Here is a 16,718-nt window from a genome sequence, read left to right on the forward strand (position 1 = left end):
CATCTATGTGACACGAAACTAGAGCAGGGGCAGCAGAGGAGGAACTGGAGGGCGCCCCAGGCGCCGTGCCAGCGGAGAGGCAGGCCCCACACCGCTCGCCGGCCGCCGCCGCGGAGCTGCCCTGGGTGTCCTTGCAGCCGGAGAAGTTAGAATGTCCCTGACCGCAGTTTCCTGGGATAGCCAAGGTGGCAGTCCAGAAGACAAGGGCCTTGCAGCCTGAGCCCCGGGCTGGCTCAGGGGTGCACCCCGGCCCGGGCCTTCCAGGCGGCCGCACTCGGCACCAAGGTCGCTCCTTAGCTCGCTGACAAGTGCTGTCAACCCAAACGGTGAACAGCGGCATTTCCCGGGCCCATCAGAACATGGTCCCGATGCCCCGATGGGTGAAAGGTGACGTTTGAAATGTGAAGGCTGAAGGCGGTTTACAACAGAGGGAGCTGGTTAGGAACAGGGCATAGGACCTGCTGGCTCTGCAGAGCCTGGCAGGAATTGAATCGTCCACCGCCCAAGGGTTGGGTGGGTGGAGCTCGGTGAACGTCAGGCCTGCGTTTCCCCTCCAGATGAGGCTCTGTGAGCTGTAGGTTGAAACCACAGACAGCATCCGAGGCCCAGCTCCCTATCGCTGCTTCTTAGTGCACTCTATGCCCAGGAAGAGTTTGCTGTGTCTCAGCCCAGTGTGCTGCACAGTGGACGTAGAGAGCCCCTGGGCTCTGGGCTTGGTCACTAAGCTGCCATGGTGCCAGGATGTGGCCAGGCAGCTGTGTGTTCGAGTGGGACGTGCAGCCTGCCCGCACTCTCGAGGGAGCTCACACGCAGGGCGGCCTGGCTGTTAGCATGGGAGGGTGTGTGTCTGCGTACCTCCTCAGACCCAGTCCTGCACAGGCTGACGAGGCAGTGGGGGCAGCGTGCAGGCGCCCGCAAAGGCCAGCTCCAGCAGCCTCTGATTGCGCCCGCCTGCTCACGCAGCCCAGCGCCGCCTCAGCCTGTGGCCTGGTTTTTATTCCCTTATTCCACATTTTTATTTTATTGGGTTTTGTTTAAGGAAGACATGTGAATGCATACATCAGTATCTGAAACGCCCAGAAGCTTTTGTCTTCCTGGGGAGAGGAGGGCAGGTTCCCTCCATCCTCCCAGGCTGGGCTCCTTGTCAGGCCAGCGCTGCCTGGGGCTCCCACGTGGACTGAAAGGAGACGGGGGCGTGGCCTCGGAGCAGCTGCCCCACCCGCCCTGTCTGCAGCAGCTCTCCTGTGCCTCTGTGCAGATTGGGGAAGGAACTTTCTGTTTGGGCCACGGCTCTCAGCATGACAGATACTCCCAGCTTAGGGGTCAGGAGCCTCTGGACCCTCCTGTTCTAGTGCCGTGACTCTGTCAGGAGCCAGCTCCCAGGGCGCAGTCTCACCGTCGTTTACTCTGGGGGCTTTGTATGTTTTCATTAAATCTTCTCACCAGCCCCACGAGGGACGCATGTTGCCCCTGTTAGACACAGGGACAGGCTCGGCTTCCTCCCCCAGCATCACAGGCCTCGGAGGTGGGGGCTGAGCTCAGGTCCCTGGAGGCCACAGTTACCCCAGCATCACTCCCCAGGGACTCCGCCCATACCAGGCCTCCATTGCAGCCCTGCCCACCTCCCCCGCCATGGCCCACCCAGCCCCCTTCCCCAGGGCAGCTTCTTCCCAGAACTCCTGTCCCGTTCAGCCATGGAGTCCCCGGTGCCTGGCGGGTCTGTCAATAGTGCCCGCCTCTGCACCGGGCCCGCAGCGTCAAGCAGGGGCCACGATGGCGCCTTCTTCGGCCCCCACACTTCCCTCCACCATTTCCACTCCATCAATATGAGTGTATACGCTCGGGGCTCCAAGTACTATTCAATAAGTACTTGTGAAATTGAATTGAACTGAACTTATCTGAACCGAATTGGATTAACGTGCAGGCAGAAGCGCAGGCGGCTGGCAGCCACGCCACCCTGGCCATGGCTGACCTCTGCCCCCCTCTGCAGGTCCGCTGTGCAGCCGTCTTTGCCCTCGGCACATTTGTGGGCAACTCCGCTGAGAGGACGGACCACTCCACCACCATCGACCACAACGTGGCCATGATGCTGGCCCAGCTCATCAATGACGGCAGCCCCATGGTCCGGAAGGTAGGTGGGTCGTGCTGGGCAGGCAGCAGGAGGCTCCCCGCGCTGCTCCCCACGCTGCCCGGAGGTTTGGTCAGCACGCCCATCCACGGCACCAACAACACACTGCCCATCCGAGTCCAGACCTTTCATTGTCCGTCTGACTCCCTGGAGTGACTTCCTCCCCACTCCCGTGTCTGCCTCATTTTGGGGCACTTAGTAGTCTACACTCCCGTAGCTTGTACAGCAGACTCCTTCCGACCCAGGCAGGACTGTGCAGGGTAACCCCCACCATGTTTGTCAGCCCAACACAGAACAGTTATATACACTTGAAACCTCTTTCTAGGTTTTTTAATTTTTGATTTTTTTCATATTGGGGATTGAGCCCAGCAGTGTTCTACCTCTGAGCTCCACCCATCCCTTTTTATTTTGAAACAGGGTCTTGCTAAGTTGCTGAGGCTGGCCTTGAACCTGTGTTCCTCCTGTCTCAGCCTCCCAAGTATTGGGATGACAGGAATGCTCCACCACACCCAGCAAAAACTCTCTGTTTAGATGCAGAAATGTCATATCTTATCAGCCAAAGTCCACATGCCTATAAAAGCCCTTTCCACACAACCAAGATTTCTGCCCCTAACCCAGGAAAGGGCATCTGTGGGAAAAGCTGAATTACTGGTGGTTTTTTGATGAGACTACAGACTGCTCTTGGAGTCTGAATGTTCCTCAGATGGCAGAAATCAGAACTTGCACAGGTCACTACAGAATCGTACATTGCCACAGGGAGCCACTGGGCACCCTTCCTGGCACCTCTGAGTGCTGGATCTGGCTCCCTGTCAGGGAAGCTGTGGCTCTGGGGCTGCTGTATGGAGAGCAGGCAGCATGGCCAGTGTGGGAGGGAAAGAGTTTGAACACATCAGCTTTACCAGACTCAGAGAGCAGAGGGTGCCTTACATCTCCCGTTCCATATTCAGATTAGCCCGTCAGTGGGGCGCAGCGGTGCATGCCTGTAATCTCAGTTCTTGGGAGGCTGAGACAGGAGAATTTCAGGTTTGAGGCTAGCTTTAGCAACCTAATGAGATGCTGTTTCAAAATAAAAAGTATGGTAGAGTTTCCATTCAGAGGGAGATTGTCCCTGGGTTCAATCTCCAGTATCAAAGCAAAGAAAAAAATTACACCAAATCATTTGCATTAGCCGGCTTCCCCTCACTGTGGGAAGATCCTGGCAAGAATGGCGTAGAGGAGGCCAGGTAGACTTGGCTTCATAGCTTCAGTCCATGGGTGGCCTGCTCCAAGCAGAAGTACTGTAGCGGCGGCCAGGGGAAGGAAGCTGCTTGGCCTCTGACAGCCAGAGACAGAGAGGAGGGAAGGCCCCAGGGAAAGTACAGTCTCCAGCCTGCCTCATGACCTGCCCTCCAGCCCCCGCCTGCCCACAATCTCAGCCCTGTAATCTCAGCACTCGGGAGGCCAGAACAGGAAGATCACAGGATTGCAGCCAGCCTCAGCACCTTAGCAGTATCCTGTTTCAAAATAAAAAATAATATAGGGCTGGTGCTGTAGCTCAGTGGTAGAATGCCCCTGGGTTCGATGCCCAGTACCACCAGAAAGAAGGAGAATCGTGTCTTTCTCCCTGGACCGAGGCATTGGGCATAGGAGCTTGTTTTCATTCCAGGACTTTCCTCACCCCTCACAGGGACTGAGAGGAGAGCGAGTGCAGCCAGGAAGGCTTTGCGCTAATCAAGAGCATGCTACAGCTTGTCTGATGTGTCCTGCGTTGGTCTGGTGAGCCAGGCCATCAGGTCAAATCGAGAGGCATTTTCGGCCCAGTGTCTCAGGACTAATCACGCACAAGAGACTCTCATACTCGCCCACTCCGGAGGCGTGCAGTTCACACTGTGGCCTCAGGAAACCCTGAGCTGCGTCATTCCTATGAGCCGTCACGGGCTGGTGCTGGCAGGCTGCAGGGTAGTCCCTGGAGGTCTTCCGTGAGCCACCGCCTGCCACCTTGGCGACCACACTCATCCCGAGGCCCCTGCCACGGCGTCTGCAGCGCGGCCTGCAGTCGTGCTCTGCGTCCTTCTCTAATGGGGACTCGGGGGTGGGGCGCTGGCCTCTCCCTAACCCTCCTCCTCCCTCTGCACAGGAGCTGGTGGTGGCCCTCAGTCATCTGGTGGTTCAGTATGAGAGCAATTTCTGCACTGTGGCCCTGCAGTTCATGGAAGAGGAAAAGAACTACCCCCTGCCTTCTCCGGCAGCCACAGGTACCCAGGGACAGCTGCCAACCTGGCCTCGGGTGCTGGTATCTGCCTTGGATGGTTCCTGGTATTCCTGTTATCGTGAGTGCTCTGTAGAATAAAAGGATAGGAAAAGAGGCCACACTGACCCTTTTATTCCTTCCCTTCCTACCCTTTTTGGAAACCAAATTCGTTGAAATCTTAAAGAATGGCAAAATGTCCAAAACGGGTGTGCAGCGAGCCTTAGCCATCCTCCCGCACTGAGTCAGCCCGTCCCGCTGCTGCATGGGGTGAATCACTCGGGCAGCCTCCTGCCCACCCCGGCCCCTTCCCTGGAGGATGCAGTCATCTCTACATTCCCCTCTCGCCCCACACCGCTCCTCCCCCTGCAGCGCACGGCAGAGTCAGTCAGGGAGGGAGGGATGAGTGGACCTGCTGGGTAGCCGTGGCCAGGGAGGGCAGGGAGGCGCTGCGGTCCTGCAGGCCCCCAGCCCCAGGGTGAGCGGCACCGCTCCGCTGCCACGTCCCCGGCCCGCACCCGAGCAGCCCGGGGACAGAGGGGCTGCGCTGCCACCTGCTCTCCTTCCACGCGCTCAGTCCCTGTGATCAGCCATCGTTTGGCCCAGCTGAGTCCCACGCTCATGTCCGAGTCTTACAGAACTGAAGCGCCCTTCGTCCCACCCATCCCCCTGCACGCCCCGGCTGCCTTCTCTGTTGCTATGGCCACAGACAGGGATGTTCTGTTTCCCCATCCCGGAGCCTGTGGCTGACTGTCCGCCTTCTCCTTTCCAGAGGGGGGCAGTTTGACCCCAGTACGAGACGGGCCGTGCACCCCCAGGCTTCGCTCTGTGAGCTCCTACGGAAACATCCGCGCTGTCACCACAGCCAGGAGCCTGAACAAGTCTTTGCAGAATCTGAGCTTGACAGAGGAAAGTAAGAGGAGGCTCTGGAGCTCGGGGAGGGCAGGGTGGGTGTTGCTCGACGAAGCGTTTAGCAGGGCCGCTCTGCTCCTGCCTGTTCTCTGCCGTTAACGCGCGCCCCGGTGTCCCCCTGCCAACACGTGACTAGCCGCTGTTCCAGGGTCTGGACTCCTCCCTCTAAACATGGCTACGGCAAACGCGTGGTGGTTCATCACCCAGAACGGCTGGGGGCACCTGGCAGGCTCCTGCCCCGGTGCCGGCCACGCAGGGGGAGCGGTTTAGAGGAGGGGTGTGCGTGCACGAGCGTGCCTGTGTCAGGGTGAGCGTGGAGGGAGGGCCTGGCCACCGCCCTGACCTGGCCTCCTCCCCGTGCCCGCCAGCGGGCAGCGCGGTGGCGTTCTCCCCCGGCAACCTCAGCGCCAGCAGCAGCGCCAGCAGCACCCTGGGCAGCCCCGAGAACGAGGAATACATCCTGTCCTTCGAGACCATCGACAAGATGCGCCGCGTGAGCTCCTACTCCGCCCTCAACTCTCTCATAGGTGAGTCGCTGTGCGCCCGGCCTCGCTGCCCCAGGCCTGCGCGCCAGAGCCTCGCGGCCTGCGCCTGGCGGGGATGGGCCAGAACGACCTCAGTCACACCAGAGTCAAATGAACAGGACTGTGCGGAGGTGCGAGCCTCGGGCCTCACTCGTGTGTCTTGACAGGTGGTTTTCACAGGCCACTCAGGGACGCGGGAGCCAGTCGGCTTTGTCATGTAGGAAGGCTGCCGGACCATCCATCTGGCTTTCTGTACTGGGTGGATAACCTCCCTGTGTGCAAGCTCCGGAGATGTTGAATGGTGGTTCCCAGCAAGGGGGCTTTTGCCCCAGGAGATTTGCCAGTGTCACAGCTAGAGCCGACAGGTGCGGCTGTGTTGAGCGGCAGAGACCAGCGTCTCGCAGCGACAGGGCAGCCCACACGACAGCAGTGCGAGGTGGAGAGCCTGCCACAGGGGGCAGAGGGCGCTCTCCTTGGGGGCCTTGGCACCCACCTGCAGAGCCCCCACCCGCCAGCACCTTCACCCCGCCGTGCCCAGACACGGGAGCCTCTCTGGCTGCCATGGACGGCACATCTCGGGGCTCTGCTGCCAGACTGCGGATATAAGACGAGAAGCGGGAATTCGCCCTGTGTTCTTGTGGTGTCAGTGTATTCATCTTCACGTTGTTGGCGTCAGATCCCACAGCCTCCTCTTTGCTTGGTTAAACCGCTAGAGCAGTCTTCAGGCTTCTTTGGGATTTTACAGTATGAGGAAACATTTGAGGCATTCCGAAGTCCATAGAGACCAATACAAGAAAACTGCCCTCCACTGGGGGACTCCAGGAGCATCCGAGCCTCTGTCCCCGCACGCTCCTACCCCTGTGCACCTGCACCTGTGCACCTGCACCTGTGGCCTACCCCTGTGCACCTGCACCTGTGCACCTGCACCTGTGGCCTACCCCTGTGCACCTGCACCTGTGACCTGGGTGTGTCCCTAGCCCCTAGCCAGCCCTAGGGACCCTCAGCCTCTTTCGGCCTTGCCTGATGGCCACGCCTGGGTCTGTCTTTCCACCCCCTCAGCCGTTCCCCACTGCAGGCCCTCTGAGTATTGTTCGCTTGTCTTTAATCTGCCACCGTTAAGTATTGTTCCCCGGTTGAGGAACAGGAAGGCTGGTTCTGAATTCTTTTTCTTACCTTCATTATAATCAAACTTAGGATGTGGCCCCTGGACCCCTGCAGGCCCCTTCCTAGCACGCCTTCCTTTCCCACAGGCCCTGGCTGTGCCCTTAGGCCTTGGCACCAGCGGGGAGCATCCCTGTCTAGGGGACCGCCCTGGGGCTCCTCAGAATTCTGACCCAGTGGCCTCTCTGCAGATGCTTTCCCGGTCACACCTGCCCCCCTCTTCCTATGTGCCGGCTCTCCCGGCCCCGTCTGTCTCCCAGCGCCACGTGGCAGGTGCTAAGTGTGAACAGAGCAAGCCGCAACGAATGAGCTGCCCTGCGCAGGCCCAGGAAGGCCGCGTGAGGCCACGCCCCGCTCGCAGAGGCCAGGCCCGGGCTTGCCCGCTTGGAGGAGTGGTGGCCCACCTGCACTTGGTCCTGTCAGGTGTGTCTCCTGTCTCACAGAGATCGGGGCATGTGTGGAATTGATTTGCACGACCTTTAGTTGTGGTGAGTTCACACTCACTGGTTTTTCATGTCTCCACTTAAAGCAACCGCTCTTTAACTGCCTGCAGATTCTGCCCTTGTGCTTTTTCCTTCCTCTTAGTAATCTGTGGGGCTTATCACAACTCTAGGTACTGACCATGGGTGAATTCAGCACTTAAATATATCTCTCAAGCCAGGCAGGGAGGCGTACTCTTATAATCCCAACTCAGGACGCTGACACAGGAGAATTGCAGCCAGCCTCAGAGGCCCTGTTTCAAAATAAAAGAATAAAATAGTGCTGGGGTTGTAGCTCACAGGTAGAATGCCTCTGGAGGGAGGGAGGAAGGAAGGGAGGGAGGGAAGAAAATAAGGAAATATACCTCCTGGCCGGGTATACTGCTGAGACAGGAGCATCACAGGTCTTTGTTAGTGAGACTTTGTTTCAAAAATAAAAAATAAATAGGGCTGGGGTATGGCACAGAGGTATAACCTCCCTGAGTTCAATTCTCAGTACCACCAGCAAAAAAAGGAAAGGAAATTCACCTCCCAATCCATGATTGCTTACGAGGTCCTTGGCACTACACTGCTTTTGTATCTTATACTTTTCTTTATAATTTGTCCCTTTTGTGTCTTGAATATTTCCTTTCCTCAGCATAGTAAAGATACCCATGTTAGGCTGGGCGTGGTGGCGCACGCTTGTAATCCCCGCGCTTGGGAGACAGAGACAGGAGGATCGCGCAGGTTCGAAGCCAGCCGCGCGCGCTGGCTTAGGAGACCCTGTTTCCAAAATAAAAAAATGTAAAAATAGGTCTGGGAGTGTAGCCCAGAGGTAGAAGGGCTTCCAGGAACCCCAGTACCACCAAAAAAAAAAAAAAAGATACCCATGTTCTCCTCTAAAGTTCTAAGTGATCCTCTGTGCGCTTGTGTCTTTTTTTTTTTTTTTTTTTTTTAGGTGGTGGTGGTACTGGGGTTCCTGGAAACACTTCTACCTCCAGACTACACTGCCAGACCTATTTTTATATTTTTATTTGGAAACAGGGTCTCTTATGCCAACGCGGCTGGCTTCGAACCTGCGCAGTCCTCTTGTCTCTTCCTCCCAAGCGCGGGGATTACAAGCGTGCGCCACCACGCCCGGGCGCTTGTGTCTTATACAGACCTTGTGCCAGTCGTCCCCACTCCTCCTCGCCCTGTGCCTGGCAAGGTCCCGTGGAGGTCTGCTCGGCGTCCCGCTGGGCCCCCGTGCCCTCCCTGCCTGGGACCAAGCGGAACCGGCATAGAGCTTGGGTGGCAGTCTAGCCCGGTCCTCGCTTAGATCTTTCTTCAGAATTGTCTTGGCTAGTCATTGTGTTTTTGTTTTTGTTTTTGACTCTTTTGTCCTGGGGATTGAACCAGAGGCATTCCACCTCCAAGCTTCAACCTCACAGCCGCAGCCCTTTTCTTGTTTCACAACAGGGTCTGGTGACCTTGCTGGGGCTGCCCTCCAGCCTGTGATCCGGCCTCAGCCTCCCCGGGCGCAGCAGCACACCTGGCTCTGGCTGTTCATTCTCAGTGCTGGGCTCCGCTTTACCAGCTTCAGAGCCAGCCTCACTGCTCCCAGCAGCCCCACGGGGCGCCGCACAGGTGTCGCTCTCCGTCTCTTTGAGTCTTCCCTGATCACTTGAAGACCATCTGTCCTTTTGTACATAAAGGTCTTGGTTGTTTTCTCTAAGGTACTTAGGGTGGGTTTGTTGGATTTCTGTTGGTTAAATACTTTCTATAAATGAAATGAATTCCATCGAAAGCTTTTTCCCTAGATGTTTTGATGTGATCCTGTGTTTTGGGCTCTTTATCAATGTGGTGAATTACATAATTTCCTGTTAAACCTTCTTTGCATTCCTGAGTAAACCCACTTGTTCGTTTCCGTTTACACTTTGCATTTAGTTTACCCACGGGTTTTGTTTTAGAACAGTCCCTGTCCCTGCTCCTGAGGGCATGTGACCGTGCGTGTCGTCTGGAGCTGCCGTTGTCGCTTGGGCAGGGTTTATACTCGCCGTCTAGAGTTGGCTCGCGCGTGCTCGTTCTCCATCCTCCAGGGAATTTGTGTGAGCAAAGAGTATTTGTTCTTTGGGCATCTATATAGGATTTGCCTCTAAGCCTTACGGGATTTTGTGCGGTGAGGTTTCAATTCCTTACGCCATTTCCTTAATGATCATAGGATTGTATATGTTGTCTGTTTCTTCCTGGCTTAGCTTCAGAAAGTTATATTTCATGAGGACGTCGTCCATTGCAGCCCAGTTGTCTCAAATTGTTTCCACGAGGTGGTTCTTGTGGTCTTTAGTCTCTGTCTTCTCTGTTATGTCCCCTTTTTATTCCGGTAATTCTATTTGCTTTTCTTTTTCTTGATTAATCTTATAAAGACATTTATTTAATGTTTTAGTGTCTTCAAGTTCTAACTTTTGCTTTATTGATTTTCTTCATTATTACATATTTATTTTATGTTCCACTAATTTCTTTTTTGTTTTCTTCTTGTTCTTCTTTTTTGTGTGTGTATGGTGCTGGGATTGAATCCAGGGTTATTCTACCTCTGTGCTATACCCCGGCCCTATATTTATTTATTTATTTATTTATTTATTTATTTATTTATTTATTTATTCATCCATTCATTCATCCATTCATTCATTCATTCATTCATTTATTTATGGTACTAAGGATAAAACCTAGAGGCATTCTACCTCCAAACTATGCTCCAGCCGCATTTTTTTATTTCTTTATTTGGAAATAGGGTCTCACTAGGTTTCTAAGAGCCTCACTACATTACCAAGGCTGGCTTTGAACCCTCGATCCTCCTAGATCCGTCTCCCAAGTACTGGGATTACAAGCATCCACCACCACACCCAGCTCCTATTTTATTTTTTATTTGGAAACAGGGTCTCACTAATTTGCTGAGGCCCCGCTAAGTAGCTGAGGCTGCTTGGCCCCGTGAGCCCCCGTCTCAGCGTCCCGAGCGGGTCGCAGGCCCCGTGAACCCCCGTCTCAGCGTCCCGAGCGGGTCGCAGGCCCCGTGAGCCCCGTCTCAGCCTCCCGAGCGGGTCGCAGGCCCCGTGAGCCCCCGTCTCAGCGTCCCGAGCGGGTCGCAGGCCCCGTGAGCCCCCGTCTCAGCGTCCCGAGCGGGTCGCAGGCTCCCGTGAGCCCCGTCTCAGCCTCCCGAGCGGGTCGCAGGCTCCAGTGCTTCACCGTGCCCTCACTGCATGCTGCCACAGCCCAGGTGCCCGAAAGGCGCTCAGAGGACACGCAGGTGCCGCCAGCTCACCTGTGAGATGCTCCTTCTGAACCGGACTGCATTTCCCAAATAGAAGCAGTGTTATATGTAGTGCTTAGATAGCTAAACAAAACATTCTCAGGCGAGCCCACTAAAGTCTTCTAAATGTGCGTCTAAATTCCTATTGTATATGAATCTACAATACAATTACAATGAAAAAAGATAATAGGAGCCCAGCATGGTGGCGCAGGCTTGTAATCCCAGTACTTGGGAGGCTGAGAGGGAAGATCGCAGGTTCAAGGCCAGGCTCAGCAACTTAGCAACGCCCTCTGCAACTTAGTGAGACCTTGTTTCAAAATAAAGAATAAAAAGAGGGTTGGGGGTATATATCACAGGTAGCATGCCTTTGGGCTCCATCTCTAGTACTACCCCCACACACACACAAACATAATAACAGTAGTAAAGATGGGCAGGTAGAACTCAAGTGTGATCTGTCTCCATTACGTTTGCACCTTCCCTGGCCACAGCCCTGTGAGGGGCTCTCCAGCACCCACTCCAGGTCAGCCACCTCCTACGCTTGCCCTTCCCATCTCCCTGCAGCTCCCTTCATGCCCCTGGCAAGGTGATAGCTCCTTCCCACTTGCGTTTGCCAGGCCCAGGAAGCAAGCTGTGTGAAGGCCGATGGTGAAGTCTTTCCTTTTGCGGGAGCCACCTCTGTGGCCGTTCCTCCGTGCTGCGGCATAGGGCAGAAGCAGCCAATGTGTGAGCCAACGAGCGCAAACACACTTTAGTAAAACCAGGCTGTGTACGACATGGGGATTTCACATCATTTTTACATCACAAAATGCTCTTTTTTTGAGAGGGGTGTGTGTGTGTGTGTGTGTGTGTGTGTGTGTGTGTGTGTGTGTGAGTGAGAGAGAGAGAGACTAGGTATTAAACCCAGGAACATTCTACTTCCGAGCTACACCCTCAGCCCCATTTTATTCTTTCTTTTTTTTTTTTTTTTTTTTTTTTTTTGTGGTACTGGGGTTCCTGGAAGCCCTTCTACCTCCGGGCTACACTCCCAGACCTATTTTATATTTTTATTTGGAAACAGGGTCTCCTAAGCCAGCGTGCGCGGCTGGCTTCGAACCTGCGCGATCCTCCTGTCTCCGCCTCCCAAGCGCGGGGATTACAGGCGTGCGCCACCACGCACGGCTTATTCTTTATTTTAAAACAGGATCTTGCTAAGTTACAGAGGGTCTCATCAAGTTGCTGAGGCTGGCTGCAAACCTAGGATCCTCCTGTCTCAGTCTAACAGTACTGGGATTACAAACTTGTGACACCATGCCCAGCTTTTACAAAGTATTCTTCTTTAGATTTTTGTTTTCAACTGCAGGCTGGCTGTGGCCATCCAGGGACATCCCCACAAAGAAACCAAGGGTTTTACAGATGTTTTGTATGAATCCCCAGCATGTACGTGGGATGAGGTGTGTGACAAGAAACGCTAAGGCTGCAGACGTTAAAGCTGCCAGCCCCACGTGGGAGAGCTCTGTGCCCCGGCCCCAGGGGTATGCGTGGCGTGTGCCTGGGTCCCGGCCAGCGCCAGGCAGCTTCCTTGCCCACCCACATGCAGCACTGGGTGGACACCAGCTCTGCCCTCACAGTCCAGGCTCCACGTCCTGCTCCCAGCTGGCTCTGCTTCCACTCTGCTGTGCCCTTCCTCATCCCGAGACCCCAAGGGAGCGCCCACACTCGCTTGGGCGCTGCAGGTGCCGGGCTCGCCTCTGAATCCTCTACATGTGCGCATGCGTCTGCCATCGAAGTCCACACTGGCTGTGAGCATGCATAAACACGCTTTCCTCCACAAACTGACACGCGCGCTGAGGGTATACAGGCCCTCCGTGAGCCAGGCGTGGCGGCGCATGCCTGCAATCCCAGTACTTGGGAGGCTGAGACAAGATTGTAGGTTTGAGGACAGCCTCGGCAATTTAGTGAGACCCTGTTTCATCATGATAAGTAAAATAGAGCTGGGTGTAGCTCAGAGCTAGAACATCCCTGGGTTCAATCCCTAGTCCCCAAAAATAAGAACCTTCTGCCTCAGAAGGCCCAGCCTCCTGCTGCACCCCTCTCCCTCGGGGCCCGTAGACACCACGTAGAGTCCTCACTGGAGGCTGCAGAAGCCCAGGCCGTGCGTCCCCAGCTGGTTTCACCTGCTTGGATTGTGTGTGACACACCCTTGGCACTGCTCTGTGCGGAGAGGCGAGCGCTGGACCCGCTGGAGCGGCGGGGGGCCTGCCTGTGTGTCCATAGTCTCTCTGTGCTCAGTACTGGCCTGGGCTGCAGCAGACTGGGCTCCCGCTGGCTCCTGGAAGAGATACTGAGTGTGCGTGTCCCTGGGTTTCCCCCTCCGTCTGTTCTTCTGTCTGTCCTCCAGGGAGTCCAGACCACATCGCTGGCTGCTCGCTTCTCACACACTCGTATTTCTAAACTTTGCTTTGCCAGAGAAGTTGAGCTTCATCTGTATATCATTCCCATCTTAGAAAACTTGAAGGGGACAGCTTGAAAATGAATGGGGAAGGTAAGAAGCAGCCTGGCTTCTCTGAAGTCGGCTCATGCATATTCCATGAGGTGCCGTCTTACCACAGTGCTTACCTAAGTGTTTAAAATTCATAGCTTACAGGATCCCATTACTTGCCGCACGCACCTGTTTAAAGCCAATTTCTTCTTTCATTTCAACCAAAGAACAGCAATCTCTTCAGCCCCTTTCTCTGAATATTGCAAGAGAGGTTTTCAAAACCATGGCAACCTAGGACAGCCTCACGTTCATACCTGTTCCCCCAAAGCCAGGCCCCTCCTTGCCCCACTGTCCCCAGAGTGCGGCTGAGCTGCCGGCCATAGTCATGGCCGTCTGCCTGTCCGGCCTGGCCCCTGGGGGTGTGAGTCCTGCACTGGAGCCCGGGCCGCCACACCCCTCTCACTCTGGAGCGTCGGCCTCTCGCCTGGCCTCTCTTAGTTTCCCATCCGCCGTGTCTCCTCGGTCCTTCCCGGTTCCAGGCTCACCCATCTGCAGAGCGTGGGAGGCTCACATTCCAGCTGCTCCTGCCTCCCCAGCGCAGCTGTGTTTCCGGGGGCATCCACCCGCCCTGGGTTCCGCGGGGCAGCTCTGTGCCTCGCACCACACGCACCTGCTGCACCTCTGCCCGGCCCTCCCCCATCGCCCGGCTGCCACACAGCTCAGAGCAGGCGGCTTCGCAGCCAGCACCCGTCTAGCCGCATCAAGGCTCAACCGCCGGTTCTCTGACCACGTTCCTGGAAAGGGATTTCTTGCTGAAGGAGGCGAGCAGGCTTGCTGTCCTGCCCCTCAGCGCGGTCCACCCTCCTCCCTCACTGAGCCACACCCTCGGGACCCCAGGTGGCAGTGGCTTCTGAGGTTCCTGTCTCCCTCGCGCCACCCTTGAGCAAGCGAGGCGGGGCTGTAGCCTGCCTGTGTGCCCAGCCCGGGGATCTCAGCCCGCAGGCCCTGGCTGCCTGCAGCTCGGGGCCAGGCCGGGGCTTTCACAACTGCTCCTGCGGCTGTGCTGTACGGTGTGGTGGTGTGGGGGATGCGTCGCCATAGAAACCCATCCAAGGCAGAGCTGCTGCTGGTGGAGGGGAAGGCGCGGAAGGACGGGGCAGCTGTGGGAGGCAGCGCTGTGCCCTCGTGGCCCCCGGCCCTTCACCAAGAGGAAGACCCACCAGGGTCACACCACTCCTCACTACCCTCTCAACATCTAAGCCTTTTCCAGAAAGAGCTGGAAAAAAGATAGCAAGGAGATGCAGAACATTGTTTGCAGGCCACAAGATAGAACTTTTTCTTTTCTTTTTTTCTTTTCTTTTCACAGTACTGGGATGAACCCAGGGGCATTCTACCTCCGAGCTACACTCCTACCCCTGTTTTTCATTCTTTATTTTCAAACAGGGTCTCGCTAAGTTGCAGAGGGCCTCACTACGTAGCTGAGACAGGCCATGAACCTGCGGTCCTCTTGTCTCAGCCTCCCAAGTCCTGTGATTACAAGCATGCCCACCACGCCCAGGGAGCTAGACCACTCTTAAAGCCAAGGTCCTGGCTAAGACCGCCACTAAGTGCCATGCAGAGGTACTGAGGGACACTGCCAGACAGCTCGTGCAGGGACAGCCCCTGGGCCAGGCAGTGCTCTGTCCTTCCTGGGAGCCCCTGGGGTGGGCAGACTTGGCTCTGCTGGTACTGGAAGCAGGGAAAGGGGCAGCGGGCTGGCGTAGCTCTCCTAAAGGTCTCCTTGAGCCATGGGTGAGTCCCCAGGATCACTCTGGAGTACCACGGACAGGAAAGGGTCATAAGAAATGGACAAACGTAGACCCCCACCCAGGTTTTGGGAACTGGCTTCTAAAGAGAGATGGAAGGCTCTCAGCTACCTGTGTGAAGCATCACGTACGTGGCCCCACTCTGCGGCCCCTCGAGACCCAGGGCAGGGCTCGAAGCCCATCCCCAGTAGGACTTCTTCCCCTGGGCTCTGCCTGCGGGGGCTCTGGAATTCAGGCTTGGCCACAGAACTCTGAGTGTATTTCCCTATATGATGTGCTATTCAGAAAACGTGGCCATTGCTCTGAAACATAAATCCTGGGACCATTCGTCATGGTCTTTATTGCTTCTAGTCTAGACATGAAAATGGGTTCCTGGCGCTTGGCGGAAGCTCAGCGGTGCAGACCCTCTCTAGCTTCGCCACCCAGCCTTCCCAGGGCGTGGGCACCCCTGCCTCGGTCCCGTAGCCCCGTCCCCGTGTGAGGGTGTCTGTGCTGTTTTGGAAACAGCAGACTTATAACTAGGACAGCCAGGCAGGAGGAGCACAGGTTTGAGGCCAGCCTCCGCAATTTAGCGAGACTCTGCTTCAGAGTAAATAAAACTGGTGGCATATGCCTGTAAAGGCTGTGGGGGGGGGGGTGTAGAGGGCGCCTAGATTCAATCCCTACTACCACACACACAAATAATAATAAAAATAAAATAGTGCCAGGGATGTAGCTCAGAGGCAGATAGCCCTTGTATTCAGTCCAAAGAAAGATAGAGGAGTAAGAGAGAGAGAGCGAACAAGAGTGAACGGTGTATAACTTCCCAACTGCCATGGCCAAACCAAGGGACAAAGGTGAAATAGCAACTCCCTTCTCAGTTTTTTTTGGTTTTTTTTTGTTTTTTTTTTTTTTGTTTGTTTTTTTTTTTTTTTGCAGGTCTGGGGGTGGAACCCAGGGGCATTCCACCTCCAAGCTACACCCCTTGCCCTATTTTTTATTCTTTATTTTAAAACCGGGTCTCACTGAGTTGCAGAGGGCCTCACTAAGTAGCTGAGGCTGTCCGCGAACCGCGATCCTCCAGGTCTCAGCCTCCCGAATGCTGGGATTACAAGCGTGCGCCACCACGCCCGGCTTTCTCAGTTTTATTTTTACTAGTAAATAAACACTATCCATTAGAATCAGAGAATATGGCAAAATCAGGTTTTCAAATACCCTATTGAGATGTGAATAGTGTTACATCAAAGCCAAAATCTGCAAGAAAGCCACGACAGTAATAAAAATAAACTTAAAAAGTGAAGGGCAGTAATGGCTAGTACCCCTCACTCCCCTCTACACTGCACAGCACCAGCGCCTGCTGCTGGCCTCTTGCTGGTTCCCCAGCCTCAGGCTACCTCTCCCTGAGGGTGGGCATCTGCCACCTCCACCCAGGGCCTGCGGTCACATGATCCAGAGGGTTGGGGCCAGGACCCCAGGGGCAGCGTGGATTACCAGGCTGCCTGGAGGCGCTTCCTTGAGCCCCTCCCTTCTCACCCTGTGCCTCTGGCCCCCACCCCTTTCTGTGTTCTGTGACAAAGGCCTGTCATGAGTCAAGCCGGGATTTACCGTCAGCATCACACCCTTTCACAGCTCAGTCACGAGCCCACCGGGCTTCTTCGCAGGAAGCTGCTTCCAATGCGTCACTCAGCCGAATATGCCTGTGAGCCCAAAAATAATAGAGGGGAAAGGCGTTGGACGGGCCGTGGGGAGTCGGAGTCGGAGGCAGCTTTTCCCCTGTTGGTTG

At 55.6% G+C, this 16,718-nt stretch overlaps 1 protein-coding gene across 2 annotated transcripts in view; it reads left to right on the forward strand.

Moving 5' to 3' along the window:
• The window catches only part of RPTOR (regulatory associated protein of MTOR complex 1), a gene marked incomplete at both ends in the record, with an annotated part of 318,581 nt that overhangs the window by 260,163 nt on the left and 41,700 nt on the right, over positions 1-16,718 (forward strand). The window contains 4 exons of one of the 2 annotated variants that reach the window (XM_080714263.1): positions 1,991-2,131; positions 4,245-4,362; positions 5,128-5,268; positions 5,636-5,794. In XM_080714263.1, coding sequence (XP_080570389.1) covers positions 1,991-2,131; positions 4,245-4,362; positions 5,128-5,268; positions 5,636-5,794 — 559 coding nt within the window. The remainder of the gene's footprint in view (positions 1-1,990; positions 2,132-4,244; positions 4,363-5,127; positions 5,269-5,635; positions 5,795-16,718) is intronic. The other variant, XM_080714264.1, reaches the window with a different exon arrangement.

Source organism: Muscardinus avellanarius (assembly GCF_963383645.1).
Source record: "Muscardinus avellanarius genome assembly, chromosome: 16".
In the NCBI taxonomy this organism is placed as follows: Eukaryota; Metazoa; Chordata; class Mammalia; order Rodentia; family Gliridae; genus Muscardinus; species Muscardinus avellanarius.